General features: G+C 31.3%; 2 protein-coding genes across 2 annotated transcripts; both read right to left on the reverse strand.

Annotated features, from left to right (window-relative positions):
* Window positions 1-4,009: 4,009 nt before the first annotated feature.
* On the reverse strand, window positions 4,010-7,683 carry LOC137826145 (probable LRR receptor-like serine/threonine-protein kinase At3g47570). Its single transcript, XM_068632010.1, has 2 exons — window positions 4,952-7,683; window positions 4,010-4,481 (listed from the first exon to the last, which is right to left on the reverse strand). The coding sequence occupies exons 1-2, from the start codon at window positions 7,638-7,640 to the stop codon at window positions 4,141-4,143; spliced, it is 3,030 nt and encodes a 1,009-aa protein (XP_068488111.1). The 5' UTR covers window positions 7,641-7,683; the 3' UTR covers window positions 4,010-4,140.
* A 7,257-nt stretch (window positions 7,684-14,940) lies between these two features.
* Window positions 14,941-18,358, reverse strand: LOC137826143 (probable LRR receptor-like serine/threonine-protein kinase At3g47570). The gene is made up of 2 exons (XM_068632009.1): window positions 15,636-18,358; window positions 14,941-15,435 (listed from the first exon to the last, which is right to left on the reverse strand). Exons 1-2 carry the CDS (start codon window positions 18,322-18,324, stop codon window positions 15,080-15,082), a joined length of 3,045 nt encoding a protein of 1,014 aa, XP_068488110.1. The 5' UTR covers window positions 18,325-18,358; the 3' UTR covers window positions 14,941-15,079.
* Between the last annotated feature and the right edge of the window lie 2,258 nt (window positions 18,359-20,616).

Consider the following 20,616-nt stretch of genomic DNA (forward strand, 5'->3'; position numbering starts at 1 on the left):
CTTTTTTTAGCATTTTTTAAAATTTCTGGGTGACATCTCTGGTTGAAACGTCTTTTTTTTTTATCCACAACCATTTAAAACAGAGTATATTATACGAAAATATGATTTTATTTAATGAATATTACGTAGTTTTAAAATTTTATAGAAACTTCTTAATTGACTCACATAATAAAACTTTTAATTTAATACATTAATACATTTTATTTGAAAATAAAATAACATCGTGGCATTTGCCCCCAACACACACACACACATATATATATATTAGGGTTATTGTTTTTATTAAATAATATTAAATAAATATACAGAATAATGATAGTATTTAAGAATTACTTATTTTTTTATCTAAAGTATTTAAAAAAAATCATACTTTTATTTAAATATAATTATTTTTTTTAAAAAAAAAGTATTTTACTTTCCATTTGTAGTCCTCATTGTAGAAATGTATACCTTTTTTTTTGACAGAATAATTAAATATCACTAGTTTTTCGTTTTAGTAGTATTTTTCTTTTATAACTTATTGTTGCACTTTTAAATACTATAAAGGTGTACCGTCTCGTCATCGGGTGTTGATCGAAGGTCAGAGTCAACGCATAATGGGGGCCCCTCGAGGAGCCCAAAGAAGAGAAGTCAGCAGGTCGACCGCTCGAGTCATCGCCAATAGGAGGCGTTGCCCAAGTGAGGTGTCGCCCAAAGTGAGGTGTCGTCCAAAGAGAAGCATCGCCCGAGGGAGAGAGGCGTCGCCGGAGAGGCTTCGGGCCTCGACAGCCCAGAACAGTAGTAAGGAGAAGAGAAAGACGGCTTCAAGGCCGCAAGTCTAGCACCAGAAGGGGATATCCTAACTCATGAAGTACCCACGCCACTGTTGGGAGACCCCGGAACAGATACGACCCGTGAGAGGGCCATAACCAGGGAGAACCACGTGCATGGTACGAGAGACAGGTAGATATACCCCAGGGCAAGTAACCAGTGATTGGGGCACATGAGTTGGCACCCAGAACATCAACCCACGAGCCAGAAGCACTTCACAGGAAAGAGGGCTCATACGATAGAATAACCCTAAGTTGGGTGACGGTGCTGTGAGACCCTCTACACAAAATAAACGATCAAGTCAAAGGGACACGTGGCAAGACACACGTGCTCATTAAAGGTTTCAGTGAAAGTTTGCCAAGGTACGCATTAATTCAGTTAAGATTCGAATGTTCCAAGGAATGTTTTTATACGCTTTCAGTGCGCTTTAACGCGCTTTAAAGATTAGAGGTGTATAAAAGGGGACCTTGGGGCATTTGAAAAGGGACCGATTTTTTAACCTAATAGACACAGAGATACACAGAGAAAGACCCTAGTTGTCTTTGCGGCGCACGCACAAGGCAATTAGGGCAACACAGTTGTAGTTAAATAGTTTCAGTGATTCAATGTAGTTTTTTTGATGTTTCTCGCTAGCTAACTTGATCGTCGGAGTGCAAACGACCGCGAGGGCGCTCCTTTGTTCACTTCTTTCAGGTACTCACAGACGGAGCAAGACGAAGGTGCTCTAGCTCGCGAGGACAAGCCACGCGCAAAGACGATTCCGGTCAACCGGCCAGAACAAAAGGATTGCATTTTCATTCAAATGACTTTGTGTTTTTTTTAGTTTGATTTAATTATAAATTAGCTTAAAAATTGTTTATGATTTCATACTAATGAAACATACTTTACTACTACAGTCATAAAAGATTGTTCAATATTCCTATTTATTAAATTTTTTACACACAACCAATGGAAACATTTTCATAAAAAAAATCAAGTTTATGTATATTCCAATTATGAGTTCAAGATGATTCTTTGTGAAAGGTAAAACTAATATATTAATAGCTATAATTTACATCTTTAAAATTATTTATTTCATATTTTATATAAATATATTTTAAAATATTCTCAAATAATTTTAATACACATATTCTCATAAGACATACCGGGCCAATTACTAAAAGACCTACAATGCTGAAGAATCCCACTCAGCCCGTAGGAACAATTTTATATGAAATTTAATATTTATTAAAAACATTTTTTTATTATTGACCCTCCAAGTGTTGGCTTGTTTACTTATAAGACTTATTTTTTGTTCCATGTGTTTCCAAACACGCATAACAAAAGATGAAAAAGTATAAGATTAAGGAAAAAGTTTTGTCAACAAACCCTTTATAATAATATTATAATATTTTGAATTAAAAATTAAAATTAAAATGAAAATAGTTAAAATATTAATTAATTTATTTGTTAAAAGTGTTTTCTTCTGTATGGAGTGTTAAGTATCAGGATCGTAAGATTAAACCTAACTAATATATAAAAGAGTCCCATATAAGTAAGAAGTGAAGTATAGCGGTAAGGAGCAAGAAAGCGAAACTCCCGAAAATGGAAGAGCAATATTCTTCTATGAAGGAAAAGGAAATGGAGGAAAATATATGTTATTCGAATCTAACGTCGTTTCTTCAGGAAGATACCTCCTTTCTTACTCCTTGGAGTTGGGATCTCTACGCTTCAGAGAACCAAGCTTCCACTTCCACAAAGCACTATCTTCAATTTCCACCTGGATCATATTTTTCTTATTGCGTAAGTTTTCTTCTTCGATTTCGTATCATCATCATCATCAACAACAATATTAATGTCTGCCATCTTTTCTAGTTAATGGAAAGAATCAATCTTTTTATATATTTTTGTTTAGATGTTTCGGTGCATGAAAGAGAGAAAGAAGCCCCGGGATTACGATGATCTTCGAACTGTATCGGAATTTGAAAAGAGGATAATGGAGATTAAAGCCAGACTAAAGAAGAAGCGTAATCTTCTCAAAAAAATGATTTTCCATGCAGACTAGTTTCTTTCTGTCTTTCTTTCTTGCTTTGCACTTCGATAAAAGAGATGCAGAGTACTTCTTCCTAAACAATTCAAGCAATATATAGTTCCTTCTTATTCTTTATTCTTTGCATGCTTTCTTTCATAAATTATTCTCTGCATACCTATGAGGGTAAGAAAACCTGCCATTAATCATAACTTCTTCAAGTAATACTGTTTGAAGTCACTGCGTTAAAAACCATAGAGAAAAAGAAAGTGAGTCCTCGTTACGTGTTAAAACTCAAAGTATAGAAGGTTTTTAGTTTATTTTTAACTTGCTTCCTTTAACATTCTCCATTAAAATAATCACATCCTTTTTTTATTATTATTAGTGCTGTTGCTTAAATATTTTTTTAGTCCATGCAAAATAGAAAATATAAGTGTTTAAGTTTTGGTTTTTAAGCAGTTTCTTTTTCTGATTTTGATTGTTTTTTAGTTTTTTTTTCTCTCCTATTATTAACTTCACTTTTTTAGTTAATGGTAATGACATGATCTCATGCTTCTTTGAGTAAAACTATCGTATACAAGTGATACTCGCATAATAATATGCTATGTCATCCTGTTATTTACAATAATTAAAATAAAAAATTACATTAACTAAAAATTGAGTGTGACATTTATAGATAAGAGGTAATTATTTTCTAATTAGTCGTTTGTTTAGATAGTGACAAGAAAGTACTAGTATTCCTAAATGGTACAATTATAATTATGCATCTTTACTAGAAAACATGTTAGTTACTCTGAATACTATATTAGTATTAGTAATTGTGTAGTGCATCTGAAACTTATTCGTAAATATTCTACTACTGATATTTATAATAATTTATAACTATAGAGATTTTTTTTACATATAAAGAAGATAATCTATTAAATAATATTACTTTAACAACTACACTTTAAAAAAACAGCAGTTTATCAGTGTGATGTGACAAAATGTAGAAAAGGTTATTTCACTTTAAACTCTGTTTATGTTCTTGAATTGCTATCAAACTGGGTTTTTGTGGATTAAACCAATCTTTTCGATGTTGCTTGTGACTTTCAGCAATAGTTATCTGAACAGAGTCGTTGATTTTCGTGGGTGTAATCAAGTTTGCTAAACAAATATTCTTTTAATTAGCTCGTTATAGTTTAGCCTCGGTTAGAACAAATTCAAGTCATTCCCATTTATAGCACAAGAGATTATTATATAGAGGATGGAACAGTAACATGTGAAAGATGAATGTGAGACTTATCTAGTTTACTGACAAACCCAGTTAAATTTTTAGATTCCTAGTAAGACAACTTTTGTTTGATTGCATTCAACTCCATTATCACATCTTTTATGCCCAACCTCTGAATGGGCAATTCTGCAGAACATGCAACTCCAATCCTAGCAAAGGAAGCCAAACACTCTGTGATGTTGGTTTCCATGACCCCATATGGCACAAGCAAACGTGAATCTACTATCTCAAGGATTCCTTCAGGAATTGCCATCTCACAGAATTTGTGTAGGCTTAGACTCTCACCAAACATGTCATTCGTTGGTTTCTTTCCCGTCAGCATCTCCAACACGAGAATTCCATAGCTGTAAATATCTCCTTGTGCTGATACTCGACCACCTGCCCCGTACTCTGTTCCATTGCAACAACAACAATGTAGATACAAATGAAGGATATATCAAGTACAAAATAAGCGGTTTCAAAATGTGAGTATGATCATATATTGTCGGTAAAATTATTGACTGCTATAAAATTGTTTAAAAGTCATATTAATAGGATTTCTATTAGCTATTAGTGTGTAATCTTTGCAGTAAGTAACAGTATGGTTTTATTAGAATGAGTTTTAATGAGAACACTGAAGTTTGAGAACAATGAGATTGAAAGTAGATGAGATTAAACAATGGTTTTATTATACAATTTTCCCTTAATGATCTTGTTTCCTCCGTGTCTGCCTGAGAGTCTCATCAACATCAACTACTCATCATTGTAATAAGTAATAAGCTATCACCAAATGATCATACCCAGATATCTTATGCTGTTATTGCGACAAGGAATACTGAAAAATATAGGTAAAACATTTTGAAGGATAGAAAACACTTTACCTGGGGGAACATATCCAATGGTTCCTTTGATTGCTAACGAACTCATCTGATCTCTACTTGCATGTCCCGTGACCACAGTAAGGAGCCTTGCTAACCCAAAATCTCCTAAGTGGGCAACAACCTCATCATCAAGAAGAACGTTGCTTGGTTTAATATCACAGTGAACTACTGTTTTCTCGGAACCATGGTGAAGATAATCCAATGCATTAGCAACATCAAGAGCAATATTTAGCCAAAGTTGAAGGTTGGGATTGAGATTTCTTGACTTGAGCTCTTCGTCGCTGTGCAGCAAACTTTCTAGACTCCCGTTAAGCATCAACTCAAAAACTATAGCCTTGAAATCATCTCCATTATAATCAATACCTGAAAAATAAGTCAGGATCTTAAGTACATTCTGGTGCTTCATCTTTTCTAGAGCCTTGCATTCAGATGTGAAACTCTTTGACGCCCCCAAAGCTTCAAGATTCAACACCTTTACAGCAACAGGTTTTTCAAAATGGAGAAGAGATCCTCGGTACACACAACCAAAGCTTCCAGCGCCTACTAAATTGGATGAAGAAAATCCATTGGTTGCTTCATGAAGCTCTCCATAAGAAACCTTCAAATACAAATTTTGCAGAGACCGTGACGAACAAAATGATTTGGGCTTTTTCCTGAAATAGTAGATGCTGATAGATATTATGGAACTGATCAAAACCCCTCCAACTCCAATTACAATGATGAGGATGAGTTTCTTTCGAAAAGACCACCTGTGTTTCTTTGAGGGAACCCTAGAGCATGCAGGGAGATTCAGTTGAGGTATCCCCCCACAGAGATCCTTATTTCCAATGAGTGAAATTGCTGTAACATTATTAAAGACACCTCCTGTAGGAACCTCACCATAAAGATGGTTAAAAGACAACTTCAGAGTATTCAAATAACTCAAATTTTGTAGTTCACCAGGGATTGTGCCTGAGAAGCTGTTGTTAGAAAGGTCTAGGATTTCCAGGGATCCTAAAGAGCCCAAGAACGAAGGTATGGTTCCCCGAAAGAAGTTTGACTCCAGCTCGAGTTCTGTTAATGCGGAACAAGCTCCAAGTTCTTGGGGAATTTCACCAGACAACTTGTTTTCGTATAGATGTAATATGGAAAGGTGCTTCAAGTTTCCAAACTCTAAAGGAATGGAACCAGTGAAAGAGTTGTTGGATAAGTCAAGATTTATCAAGTCTTCTAGGTTGCCAAATGTTTGATTAGGGATATTCCCACTCAAGTTGTTGGTGGAAACACCAAACGACTGCATTCGAATGCAGTATTTGAGGCTTAAGGGAATCCCTCCAACAAATCTATTTGTGTGCAGATAAAGTTCAGACAACATAGTAAGATTGCCAATGGCAGTAGGACTATTACCAGACAATTTGTTTTCTTGCAGGACCAATCTTACTAGATTTTTAAGCCTTCCAATTGAATCTGGAATAATTCCCTCTAGATAATTATCTTCCATGATGAAGTCAGTTAAACCGATTAGCTGCCCAATTCCTTCAGGTATCATTCCAGATATTTGATTCAACCCCATACTAAGCCAAGTGAGGTGGGTAGAAAAATTGCCGATGAGATCTGGCAACACACCACCAAATTCATTCCAATCCAAAAGAAGTATTCTCAATTGAGTACAATTGGTTAAAGAGGAAAGGAAATCTAGATCTTGAGCTCTTCCACTTCCAAAACTATTATCTGAAATGCTAAACTTCTTAAGTTTGTTTAATCTTCCCAAAGTGGAAGGAATTGGCCCACTAAAACCATTTGAGGAGATGTCAAACGCTTGCAATCCGGTGATGTTGGATATTGAAGACGGGAAAGTTCCATTGAACTGGTTCCCTCCAACGAAGAATGCTCGAAGGTTTGGAAAAGCAAGTTGCATTTTTGATGGAAAATTACCAGATAACTGGTTTACCCCGAGAACAAGAACTTGAATATTGGAAAGATTATAAAGAGAATCAGGCACTACTCCTGACAAATAATTTAAACCAAGATACAGCTCTTTCAAATTTGACAACCGACCCAAAACATGTGGTATACTTCCCACCAAATGATTTCTTGCAAGTGTGATATTTTGGAGGGATGAAAGATTCCCCAAGGAAGGTGGAATAGTACCAACTAGATCATTGGCACCGAGAAGCAACTTATTAAGCCGTGTCATGGATCCAAGTCCAAACCAGGAGGGAACTTTTCCCGAGAGTTTGTTGTACAACAAGTTAATCACCTCAAGTTTAGAGCAGTTGGTAAGGTGTATAGGAATCTGACCATTTAGATTGTTGTGGCTCAAGTCAAGAACCTGCAACCTCTTTAGTCGACCAATTTGTGTGGGAATTTCACCATGCAAGTTGATATTGGAAAGAATGAGGCCTCTGAGGAAGGTTAAATTGGCCAAAGGTGGTCCAAGAGTGCCACCCCAGTTCTGATTTTCCAAGTGCAAGACAGAGACTCTCATGTGGCGGTGACTGCATGTGACACCCTGCCACTGACAGAAATGCAAAGAGCTGTTCCATGATGAAAGAGCATTAGGCACTCCATTGGTAAGCTTATGCTTCAAAGCAAGTAAAGCCAGCTTGTCACTCTCTGAACTGAGAGCGAGAGCAATTGTACCTGGCATCATGTACACTAAGTTTTGAGAAACAACACCGAGAAGAAACACGAATAGAATTATAGCCATTGTTTTGCATAAAGTAGGAAGTGGTCTCAGAGTTCTTTAATTAGCTTCCTTTTAAAACAATGAATTTCCCTTTCTTTGCACACTCAGGATTTTAGTTTCGAAAGTGTTTTATTTTTGTTCTGATCTGATAATATTGAGATTCTAAATTTCTGTTCTGGTATAGGAATATTAAGATTCCAAATTACACTACTCAATTTTAAGTTGTTCTTTTTAATTTAATATCTACTTATTATCATAGAAATTATTCTTTTTAATATAATATATTGTTTATAATATCTATTCATTATATTTATTATTAATTATGTCTTTTAATATTAATATTTGGATTAAAAAAATTTGAAAGCCAGTCTTATTTTTTTACACCACTTTCCATTTAATTAATAATTGCAATCACATTTATAAAAAAAATTGTTTAACTAAATTAAAAATATAGTAATAAATTAATTAATAAATTAAAACTTTAAAATTTCAAATTTTGAAATTTAGAAGACAATCCTAATCACTTTGTTTAAACATGTTCAATGTTTTCCTTGATCATTGGGAGCAATTCAATCAAACCACAATGGTCCCATAAGCAAGATCATCCCTGCGATTGAACCAAATAAGGTTTCTTGAATCCAAATTTTTTTTCACAATTGTATAATTGGCTTCTCTAACATTCTTGTTCGTATTGCATTCTATCAATACCTTAATAATCACGGGATCCGCCTCAAGTTCATCACTAGCGACCAAAGGTCATTTGCCAGCAGAGATTTCCCACTTCTATGGGCGTCAAATAAGACAAGATTGGGGTTAATTTCACGGAAGCAACTTTGTTAGGTGTGAACTCGAGAATTAGATTTTTGTTGATGTTTGCATTATGTCCTACAATGGAAGGATCTTTGTTGCAGTTGTGGTGTGTTTTAAAAGTGGTTATTTTTCTTTAAGGACGAGGAGAGTGTAATGTGGAGGAATTACCTTGTGGAGATATGAACAATTTTACCTAATCTCATAGTAAATACCAAATGTTTCGGTCTTGGAATATTGGAATCATAATGTATTCAATTTGTCCATTTCTTTTTCAAATTGTTTCTTTTAATATAATATTTCTTATTTCTCACTCAGGATCATGATTCATACAATATTTTTTTGTCTATATTTATTATCTATATCTATACCTATATATAAAGGGGATTCCTCTTCTAACTGCCATATAATATTATTTCAATTTTATTCTTAGATTTATATTTTATTTCATTATTTTAAAAATTTAAAAATATATTATTTCATTTTTTTAACAGTTTTAAATGTATAACAAAAATATATAACAGAAGAGATAACATTATTTTTAAAAATCAAAATTAAATATATCTTTTTCTCCCATCATTTTCTCCCATTATTTTCTCTCATCAAAGGATCTTTTCGTTTTTATATTCAAATTCATATTCAAAATATGAGAAGTCATTCTTACTTTCCACGACCATGAACCCAGGAACCCAGTAAGTGTTGTCTTTCAATTATAAAATAGAAGATGAAATTGCAAATAGAAGATGAAATTGCAATGTATGAATTTACTTTTATTTTTTATTTATTGATAATAATATTATTCTTATTGTGCTAATACATAAAACATTGAAAGGGAAAGTGCAATTGTCAGGTTGAGTGCCATGGCGGTAATGGATTCCGACTCAACGTCGAGTGTGGAACGGATGACCGTAATAACGAAGTCGGCGATTTTGATTGACTGACCGCAGACATAGGCAAGGAGAGAGTTGTTCGATGGGCCACCAGTGTAGAATTGTGGGAGAGTGGATTCATAATGGTAGTTGATTTTCAATTACAATGATTCCATTTAGAAACTGTTGCCACTATAAAATCCTTCAGGTTTCAAATTTTTTCAAACTTTTTAAATTTGAAACTTTTCAAAATTTTAAATTTTCAAAATTTTTAAATTTTAAATTTGCGAAATTTTTAAATTTCAAAAAATTTCTATTTTTCAAAATTTCAAACCCTAAAGTAAAACACTTCAAAAAATTTAAAATTTAAATTTTAAAAATTCTTAAATTTTCAAAAATTTTAAATTTTTTAAACCCAAAAAATCTTTAAATTTTAAAATTTCGAAATTTTCATATTTCAGAATTTTCAAATTTCGATCGAAATTTTGAATTTTAAATTTTTTTAAATTTTCAAATTTTAAAATTTAAATATAAACTGAAGGCTTTATAAACCCATCAAATATCTTTTTCGTTTTCTATTTTCTTATTCAAAATATTAGTCGTAATTTTGTTTCAAGAACCACGAAATCAAATCAACCAGTAAGTAGTGTTTTTCAATGGCTTCTACACAGTTGACTCTTGCAAATTCGTAAGTATGTATATAATTATTGTTTTGTGTTTCTTATAATAATTACCAAAACCATTCCATTAACAAGATTCTCCATTTTTTTGTTTCGTGAACATTTATAACTCTCTCAAATTAATCTTTTGATCTCATTACATTTTCTCTCTCTTATTTTCTCTCTATTCTTTGTATCTCTTTTCTTCCTTAATCTCTTTTAATTTTATTATATGCGATTTGCAGTTTGAAGAACTTTCACGCGTTATGGCTTGGGATTTGCAAGCTATTGTGGGATGCACCATTGCCCTAGCCACCACTATGGACAACCCGAATCTCATTCTTTCTCAAGGTTTTTGTGCTGAACAAGATGACCTACTTTGTGATTTTTGGAAATTCTCATAAACCAAAACGGTGCTTAATGAATTGGAAGAGATTTACAAACCTTTCTACCCTCATGTTCATAACAACCCTCATCCCATCATTTCATGTTTCCAACCTATCCCTCATAAAAATGCCAAAGAACTCAAACTATCAAATTGCACGACACGGAAGCATCTAAATGCAGAAGAAGGTAAGTCATTCATCCCACTGAAATTGAAAATTGATGGTACATGTATAATTTTGTTTTGTTACATTAAAAGTCAACCTCTTATGTAATATCATCAAGAATGAGGGTGGTGAAGCATATGACCGCGGCAGACACAAAAAGGGTAGTTTTGAATTTAAATTTTGGGCGATTTTGGTATTCACTCTCTTATCTCCCCAGAGTCAACTTTTCCTATCCATGTTACAAAGACTCATGGGAATGTGGAAAAATCATAAACCAATTAATGGTGACACTTTACTCTAGATGATGACGTTTGTGTTTTGGGATTATTATTTTACAATCACATGGTGATGAGTGTGCATTTGTCCATTGGAAATAATGAAGAAGATGAGAAGACCAAACTTTTAGTTAAATGGAACAGTAATGTTGAAAGAGAGGGTGAAAAAGGTGAATGATGTTTGCTCTGAATTTAATAATATTATTTATTCAATTTTACTATTAAACATAATTATATAAAAATAAAAAATACGGATACACAGGCACGTGAGTGCCTGTGTTCCCGCTAGTATTTATAATGGTCATGCGTATTTCATATTGTTATTTTATAATGATTTAAGTGTCTTATGAGTGTTATCAGGATTCACTTATTATGCAACACATGATCAAATATTGGGACAACAACATGTTTCTCCATATGACATTTTTATTACACGAATCATGACTCACAACGGTGTGAACTTATCCATCGATGTATAGGTGAAGCTAGGCTAGTCACACTATTTTGGACAAAAAAACCTTGGACAAGTTGAATATCTTTCAAGTAAACGGTGTTTAGCAACATGGTAGGGTGAACTAGGATGATGAAGAAGATGAGCAAAACCAACCAATACTCGACAATCATGTTGCAGACATTGCACCTTGAAACCCAATTCCCCATTATACTCAAATGCTTTCACAAATTTGGGATAGTATTGAGAAGTTGCAACAACCATTAAATACTTTGGACATTAACGCGAAAAAATATTTTGAGAGAGTTGATCAAAGAATTGACCAATTACAATAAAAATTTGATTATTCTCTCGAATGATAATTACGATCATATAATTATTTTTGTTTCATCATAGTATGCTACAATGTTATGTTCAATATTAATTAGACTTTGATACTTAGATCATAGTTTTTTTTTTAAGGTTTCTTTGCATTTACATATTTCGTTTAAATATTTTACAATTATAAATATTCTAATATTATTTATTTATTTTAAAATCAATTCTTAACAATTTTGTATATATTCATAATGTCAAATAATTTGTGTTTTTTAAACTAAATTCTGAAACATAACAGGATCTATATTTTAATCACATACTAGTCGTATGTACGAATAAGTAAATTATATTTTATTAACAAAAAGAAAATTATAATTTTATCAATTAAAAAGACTATTAATTATACTTATCGCAACACTCAATAATTTTCATATATTTTTTCTTCATTTTCATTCGCATTTAATTCTTTTTCCGTTAATCCAAATAATCTCACTCTTAATCTCCTTCAAATCTAACTTTTTTTTTCTTCCTCAAATCAATTTTTAAATTAAAAAAATACAAGAAATCCATTGTGGATATTGAATGTTGAAGCACTTGTAATGGTAAGATGATAGATGAAAGCTACTAGGGCCCTATTGCTTCTGCATATTCCAAAAGATGAACGCGGTTTCCAAACGCACTGTTCACATCAGTCACTGCATAACTTGAACGTGTAGACTCACCTATTCACTCAATTTTTCTCCACTGCACAATGACTTAATAGTAAATGTGGCAAGTTTACTTTGACTTTAGTTGTGTGAAAAGGCATAATTGAAAACTCAAAAGTTCTAAGTGGATTGCGTCTTAATGAGTTAACACCAAAATTTGTTTGATGCATTTTCTGCTGTTAATGTAACATGCATTTATTCTAACAACTATTGCATCAATCTTTCTCATTCATATTGCCATTGCTCTGCCTTATTGGAAGGACCAACTAAGACTCTTCACCTTTGCGTGGGGAATGGGGTGTTAAAATGCTCTAGGAATGTCAAATTTAAATCTATATGTTTATGTTAATTAAGGTTTACGATAATTAATATTTTTAATATACCATTTTATTTTCAATGAAAATATTTATAATTGATGTATAATAAACAAATAAAATTATTTCTAGGGGCTTTTATTTAGGTTAGGGTTTAGTGATCAAATATGATTTTCAATTTAAATGCATTAATTTAAAGTCATATATCAAAGACAAAAACATTTATAGTGCTAGACTCGTATAGAAACATTCTTTTAATTTTTTATACAAATATTTGATTCTTTAAATGCATAAAATAATTTACTAATTATATTATATTAAAAAGACCACAATTAAAAAAAATAGAGAAACTAAACTAATAAACTACAGTTTTGAAAATGAAAAACCAAAAAAAAATTATTAAATATTGTAAAATAAGGTTCAGTAAAAGGAATTTAAATATTAAACAGTAGAATTGAGAATTAAAACAATGAAATATAAATAAAAAAATCAACATGAAAAAATGGAAAGAAACAAGATCAATACTAAAAGAACTAAATATGATTCTTAAGATGAAAGAAACGAGATCCGTACTACAAAAATTAAATATGATTCTTAAAGTTATAAATGACTATAAAGATGAATTATTAAGGATAAAAAAACTTGTGAAAGAAATCCATAAAAGTGGTGACCACTAATTAAGGCTGGTAATATATATATCCAAATCCAAATAAAATTCATAATCTAAATCCATATTTTATATAAAAATCAATTTGAAAATTCAAATCTAAATATTTAGATTGGATTTTATATCAAAATTTATATTTTTATAAAAAAAAATAAACAAGCAATTTTCTCTTTGAATTATCAAACACTCCTCTCTCAACACTTAATTTTTCTTATATAATTATATTGACATTCCAATTAATTTCTTGAACCTTCAGTAAATAACCTCTTCTTATAATTGATTTAATCACACGTTTATAAATTCATCTTTCAATACTTCATCTTTGACAACAATTATTTTGTTCAAACGTGAAAAATTAACTTCCAACACTTCTATGTTTCACATTAATCGATATTTCTTAAATGTGTTGATTTGGTTTATTTATACATCATAAATAATTTAAGTCAATTAGTTTATATTTTTCTTTCTTTGATGGATATTTTCTATCAATGTCACAAGAGAATTTATTTTGAATTCTTAGAGAAAATTTACATTCTCTTATAAAATACTATATACTTCACCCACTTGCATTAAATGCAAGGTCGTCATTATATCTTTTGTCATGGTCCTTCAAAAAATAACATTTTCTTATACTCTATTTGGTCTTATCAAATAAAACCTTATTCAAAAATAGGTCAAGATTTACATCATATATTCAATCTACTAAAAAAAAATTATTAAATAATAATTAAATTTAAAAAAAAAATATAATTAATTATTATATTAACTAAAACTAATTTAGAAATTAAAAAATTATTTATATTTAAAATTATTTCTATTATTAATAAAAATTTATAAAATAATTTTTAAATATATATCTAAATTAATCACCTAAATTTTAGTAACTAATTATCATGTAAAAATGAACCTAATTCATAAAAGAGTCCCCTATTTACTTATGTATTCCTTACTTAACCCAGTTACATTCATATTCACATAATTATATTATTCCACTTTCAATTAGATAAAACAATTTGCACATTTTATTATACTTACTTTTATTTCCAATATAAATTTTATATTTATTTTTATTTTCGGTACTTGGAAGGATGAAATTTATATCTTATTCTCATTTGTTCAAATATTCATTAAATATCTATTTAAAAATTAAAATAAAGAAAACATATATTAATAAAAATTAAAAATTAAAAAAATTATGTGGAATCACAATGAATAAATTATAATTATATAAATTTTAAAATAAAATACTAAATAAATTATGTTTTTTAGTAATATAAAATTGAAACAATTATGATAAGAAAATGAAACTCATATGGTGAACTCATACACTTCTCTTAAATAGCGTATCCATATCGGACATACGTATTGGTGTCAACACTCGTACGACACTTTATTGGTGAAGTGTTCAATTCAAAAAATATTTGTTGGATTTCTGACCATTCTAACACGTTTCTAAAACAATTTTAAAAAGGATAAATACAATATTTTTTAAAAAAACTCAAATTTATTATATAAATTTTTATTATGATTATAAAAATAAAGAACAAAGTCTTTTGAACCAGTCATGAAAAACATATTCTGCTCTTAGAAAAATTTGAAACATATTTATGCACATACATATTTATTGTCGATTTATATAATTCATAATTATATAATATATATATTCAGTCCGTTTTTAAGCGGGTCGAATTTTGAAAATTACCTTGTTTTCAAATCCTTATTTTATTATTGAGCAACAAATTACAGCACTAAGTAGGAATTGAAGGAGTTGAAAGGACATTAACATGTGAAAGAAAACACATTAGAGATGGATTTAAGAATTAAACTATTGTAACTACCGATTTAGTGACACAGTGTCTGTTTGATTGTGTGCAACTCCAGTACCACATCTTTTATGTCCATTCGCTCATCAGGTAATTCTGCAGAACATAAAACTCCAATCCTAGCAAAGCCCACCAAACACTCCCTAATTTTGCTTTCCATCACCCTTCTTCCTTCTTCATTAGTTGGCACAAGCAAACGTGGATCTACTATCTCACTGATTCCTTCTGGAATTGCCATTTGGCAGAATTTGTGTAGGCTTAGAGCTTCACCAAACATGGCATCAGTAGGTTTCCTTCTGGTCAGCATCTCCAGCACAACAATTCCGTAGCTGTAGATATCTCCTTTTGCTGATACTTTGCACCCTGTTCCGTACTCTGTTTCCACAACCATTTTTTTATTGCAACAAATTAAATACATATAACAAAATTAGAGAGTAATCAGTAATAAACTATACCCAAATGAAAATAATTTATCTTTAACAAAACACAAAGTCAATAAGATAATTTATGTTGATGTTGGCACTAGGTAATTCAAAAAGATAGGTAACATTTTAAAGGATAGAGAAACACTTTACCTGGTGGAACATATCCAATGGTTCCTCTAATTGCAGAGGAACTAACCTGATCTCTGTTGGAATGTCCCGTGGTCACATGAAGGAGCCTTGCTAACCCAAAATCTCCCAAGTGAGCAACAATGTCATCATCAAGAAGAACGTTGCTTGGCTTAATATCACAGTGAACTACAGCTTGCTCAGATCCATGATGAAGATAATCCAATGCATTAGCAACATCAAGAGCAATGTTTAGCATAAGTTCAAGGTTGAGACTGAAATTTCTAGACTCGAGATCTTCGTTGTTGTGCAGCAAACTTTCTAGACTGCCATTGGGCATGAAGTCAAAAACTATAGCCTTGAAATCTTTACCATTATAATCAATACTTGAACAACATGTCAAGATGTTGAGAAGGTTCCGATGCATGATCCTTCCTAGAACCTTGCACTCAGCTACGAAACTCTTTGATGCCCCACCTGTTTCAAGATTCAATACCTTGACAGCAATGGGTCTTTTGTAAGGGAGAAGAGATCCACAATATACAGAACCAAAGCTTCCGGACCCTACCAAATTGGATGAAGAAAATCCGTTGGTTGCTTTATGCAGCTCTCCATAAGAAACCTTCACGTACCTATTTTTCGGAGACCATAAAGTCAATGAAGTTTTGGTCCTTTTCCTGAACAAATAGAAGCTGATAAACAGTGTCAAAGTAACCAAACCAACAACAACGGCAATTGCAATGATGAGGATGAGTTTCTTTCTAAAAGACCACTTGTGTTTCTCGGAGGGCAACTTAGAGCATGCAGGAAGCTTCAGTTGAGGTATTCCCCCACAGAGATCCTTATTTCCAATGAGTGAAATTGCTGTAACATTATTAAAGACACCTCCTGTAGGAACCTCACCATAAAGATGGTTAAAAGACAAGTTCAGAGTATTCAAATAACTCAACTTTTGTAGTTCACCAGGGATTGTGCCAGAGAAGCTGTTGTTAGAAAGGTCTAGCATTTCCAGGGATCCTAAAGAGCCCAAAAACGAAGGTATGGTTCCCCGAAAGAAGTTTGATCTCAGCACGAGTTGTGTTAATGCGGAACAAGCTCCAAGTTCTTGGGGAATTTCACCAGACAACTTGTTTTCGTATAGATGTAATAGGGAAAGGTGCTTCAAGTTTCCAAACTCTAAAGGAATGGAACCAGTGAAAGAGTTGTTGGATAAGTCAAGATTTATCAAGTCTTCTAGATTGCCAAATGTTTGAGTAGGGATATTCCCACTCAAGTTGTTGGTGGAAACACCAAATGACTGCATTCGAGTGCAGTATTTGAGGCTTAAGGGAATGCCTCCAACAAATCTATTTGTGTGCAGATAAAGTTCAGACAACATAGTAAGATTACCAATGGCAGTAGGAATATTACCAGAAAATTTGTTTTCTTGCAGAACCAATCTTACTAGATTTTTAAGCCTTCCAATTGAATCTGGAATAGTTCCCTCTAGATAATTATCTTCCATGATGAAGTCAGTTAAACCGATTAGCTGTCCAATTCCTTCAGGTATCATTCCAGATATTTGATTCAACCCCATACTAAGCGAAGTGAGGTGGGTAGAAAAATTGCCGATGAGATCTGGCAACACACCACCAAATTCATTCCAATCCAAAAGAAGTATCTTCAATTGAGTACAATTGGTTAAAGAGGAAAGGAAATCCAAATCACGAGCTCTGCCACTTCCAAAACTATTGCGACTAATGTCCACCAACTGAAGTTTATTTAGGCTTCCAAAAGTGGAAGGAATTGGCCCACTAAAACTATTTGAGGAAATATCAAACGCTTGCAATCCGGTGATGTTGGATATTGAAGACGGGAAAGTTCCACTGAACTGGTTCACTGCAACGAAGAATGCTCGAAGGTTTGGAAAAGCAAGTTGCATTTTTGATGGAAAAGTACCAGATAACTGGTTTTCCCCGAGAACAAGGACTTGAATATTGGAAAGATTATAAAGAGAATCAGGCACTACTCCTGACAAATAATTTAAACCAAGATACAGCTCTTTCAAATTTGATAACCGACCCAACACATGTGGTATACTTCCCACCAAATGATTTCTTGCAAGCGTGATATTTTGGAGGGATGAAAGATTCCCCAAGGAAGGTGGAATAGTACCAACTAGATCATTGGCACCAAGAAGCAACATATTAAGCCGTGTCATGGATCCAAGTCCAAACCAGGAGGGAACTTTTCCAGAGAGTTTGTTGTACAACAAGTTAATCACCTCAAGTTTAGAGCAGTTGGTAAGGTGTATAGGAATCTGACCATTTAGATTGTTGTGGCTCAAGTCAAGAACCTGCAACCTCTTTAGTCGACCAATTTGTGTTGGAATTTCACCATGCAAGTTGATCTTGGAAAGAATGAGGCCTCTGAGGAAGGTTAGATTTCCCAAGGATGGTCCAAGAGTACCATTCCAGTTCTGATTTTCCAAGTGCAAGACAGAGACTCTCATGTGGCGATGTCCGCATGTAACACCCTGCCACTCACAGAAATGCAAAGAGTGATTCCATGATGGAAGAGAATTAGGCACTCCATTGGTAAGCTTCTTCTTCAAAGCAAGTAAAGCCACCTTATCATTCTCTGAACTCAAAACAAGAGCAACCGTAGCTGGTGCCATGTTCACCAAGGTTTGTGAAACAACACTCAGAAGAATCATTATTACAGTTAGAGCCATTGTCTTGCATGGAGTGTGCAAACATGAAATGTGTATCTTTTATAGACTTTTTTATTTTATTTTTTGCATAGACCTTAAGTCATTTATTACATAACTTAATTGTTGACTAAACTTTTCTCCACTGCATTGACTTGATTATTTAAAAAAATATATTTATTAATTTTTCATAATTTCATTTTGTTTTTAAAATGAAACATATCAGACTTTGTTTATCAAGTAAATTAAATTGATGTGAGCTAATTAGAGATCGTTATGCTTATTGAAAAATAATTAAATGAAACTTCTAATTAGCAATATGATTTCATCAAAATTATGTTTCTTTAAAAGTAGAGAGAAATGTATGAAGAAATAGAAGAATGTTTGGAATAAAAATTGTACAACAAAAAAAAGGACACCTGGCCTAACATAATTTGATATGAGAATCCACTAATATATGTACAGTTGTCTATACACAAAAACTGCAAAACAGAATATACATACATAAAAAATATTATTATTATTATTTTAAACAACTTTCAAAAATAAAAATGTATATATAGCGTTCGATGAAGCTTAGATAGTGTTCATAATGAAAAAAAAAAACATTACGATTCAATTTTTTGATGTATGTGAGAGGATGTATAATATCAATGAATTTATTCTATAACTAGGTTTATATTTCGTCCTAAAAAAACAAATCAAAATGAAAAAAATACACGTTGGTTTTGTTTCAAGAAGTGGTAAAAGAACTAGAGTTGAAATGATTAAAGTCCCGATTTCTTATTTGCCCCCATTCCCAAAATATATTTGGGTGAGTAATTTGTATGTTTAAATGGTTAAATATTAATTTTATTTTTATTTTAATAAGTAATTTTGGTTTTTTACTACTAAGTTTTTAAATTTTGATGTTTATTTCAATTACCAATTTTGTTTAGATTTATTTTGATCTAATTAAAGCTTAGACCTATCGCATTTATACAATTTATTCTATAAAGGAATAATTTAACTAATTATATATATATATATATATATATATTTAAGACTGGAAAATTTATTAAAATTGTATTTTTTAATTTTAGATATTAAAATGAAAAATAAAATAAAAATTACGAATATAAACTAAATAAAAAATCTGTTTTTTTTTTAAAAAAAGGCATTATTAAATAATGAAGAAAATGGAATTAAAAGCTAATTTTATTACTGTTTTAAAAGATAGGAATGAAGTGGCAAATTTGACATTATAAAACATTGGTTGGTGGCAATTAAAAGCTAATTGTATGGAAAGTTTCACAGTTTTTCTCCGAAAGGTGACTGAGACAAGTCCACCCAAACTTTAATTTCTGTCTGCTGCTTACGCACACAAGTCCACCCAAACTTCTTTCACAAGTTCAACCTTATTCGTGATTATATTTAATTATTGTGTATGAGATATTGAACTCTTTTCAAATTTTAATTTTATCATTATAATAGAGTAGAATAAAAAATTTATATAATATGAAATTATTATTTTGCATATGAAATTTTTTAATCATAAAAAGATGCTGTGACGATTAAAAAAAGTATAGTAGAACTAATATAAAACCCTTCATTTTATCTCTATCTACAATATCAATGTTTAGACTTAAAATATGTCAAGAAAATATAAGATATTTAATTTATAATAATTATTTTGAATTTCAAGTTTAAGATAGTTATTTTTGTTGATATATTAACCGTGTATCTAAATTAAACTAAAAATAATAATACATAAAACAATTAAAATATGTTTTTACCTATCTCTTATACAAATATTTTAAAGTAAAAAAATAAAATGGAACAAGCTTTGTAATTTTTTATGACTTAAATAAAAAATTATTTGCAAACTAAACAAAATTTTGAAACTTTTGAAGGTATGTTTCACAAAAAGTAATTACGGAGTTGTTAAAAGGTAAATAACTAAAATCTGATTTTTACTTATAGTTATTTTATTAAATTATTGATTTAGAAATATTTGATAAAGTTAACTATTAAGTTAACTTTAAATTGTAAGTTTAATTTTGTTGTACAATCAATATAATTTTGCAAGTTTATTGTTTGTAGAGGAACATATATCCTTAAATAATTAGAGTTTTAGGTTCAAGATCAATCAATCCAGTGAGATAACTTTTACGATTTTAGTTTACAACTTTACATTTTAATTCATATTTAATTTATTTACTTTAGTTACACGTGTGCCCTTTATACGTGCCCTAGTTTTCAACAACGTAATATTCGTCCTATTTCATATTATTTTAATTTTTTAAAGATAAAATAGAGGTTTAATAAAATTATTAC

This window comes from Phaseolus vulgaris, chromosome 8 (assembly GCF_000499845.2).
Source record: "Phaseolus vulgaris cultivar G19833 chromosome 8, P. vulgaris v2.0, whole genome shotgun sequence".
Classification (NCBI taxonomy): domain Eukaryota; kingdom Viridiplantae; phylum Streptophyta; class Magnoliopsida; order Fabales; family Fabaceae; genus Phaseolus; species Phaseolus vulgaris.

Coding starts and splice junctions, on each gene's coding strand:
- LOC137826143 (XM_068632009.1), bottom strand. CDS start 18,324: ATGGCTCTAACTGTAATAATGATTCTTCTGAGTGTTGTTTCACAAACC. Junction 15,436..15,635: donor CATTGGATATGTTCCACCAG/GTAAAGTGTTTC, acceptor TTGTGGAAACAG/AGTACGGAACAGGGTGCAAA.
- LOC137826145 (XM_068632010.1), bottom strand. CDS start 7,640: ATGGCTATAATTCTATTCGTGTTTCTTCTCGGTGTTGTTTCTCAAAAC. Junction 4,482..4,951: donor CATTGGATATGTTCCCCCAG/GTAAAGTGTTTT, acceptor GCAATGGAACAG/AGTACGGGGCAGGTGGTCGA.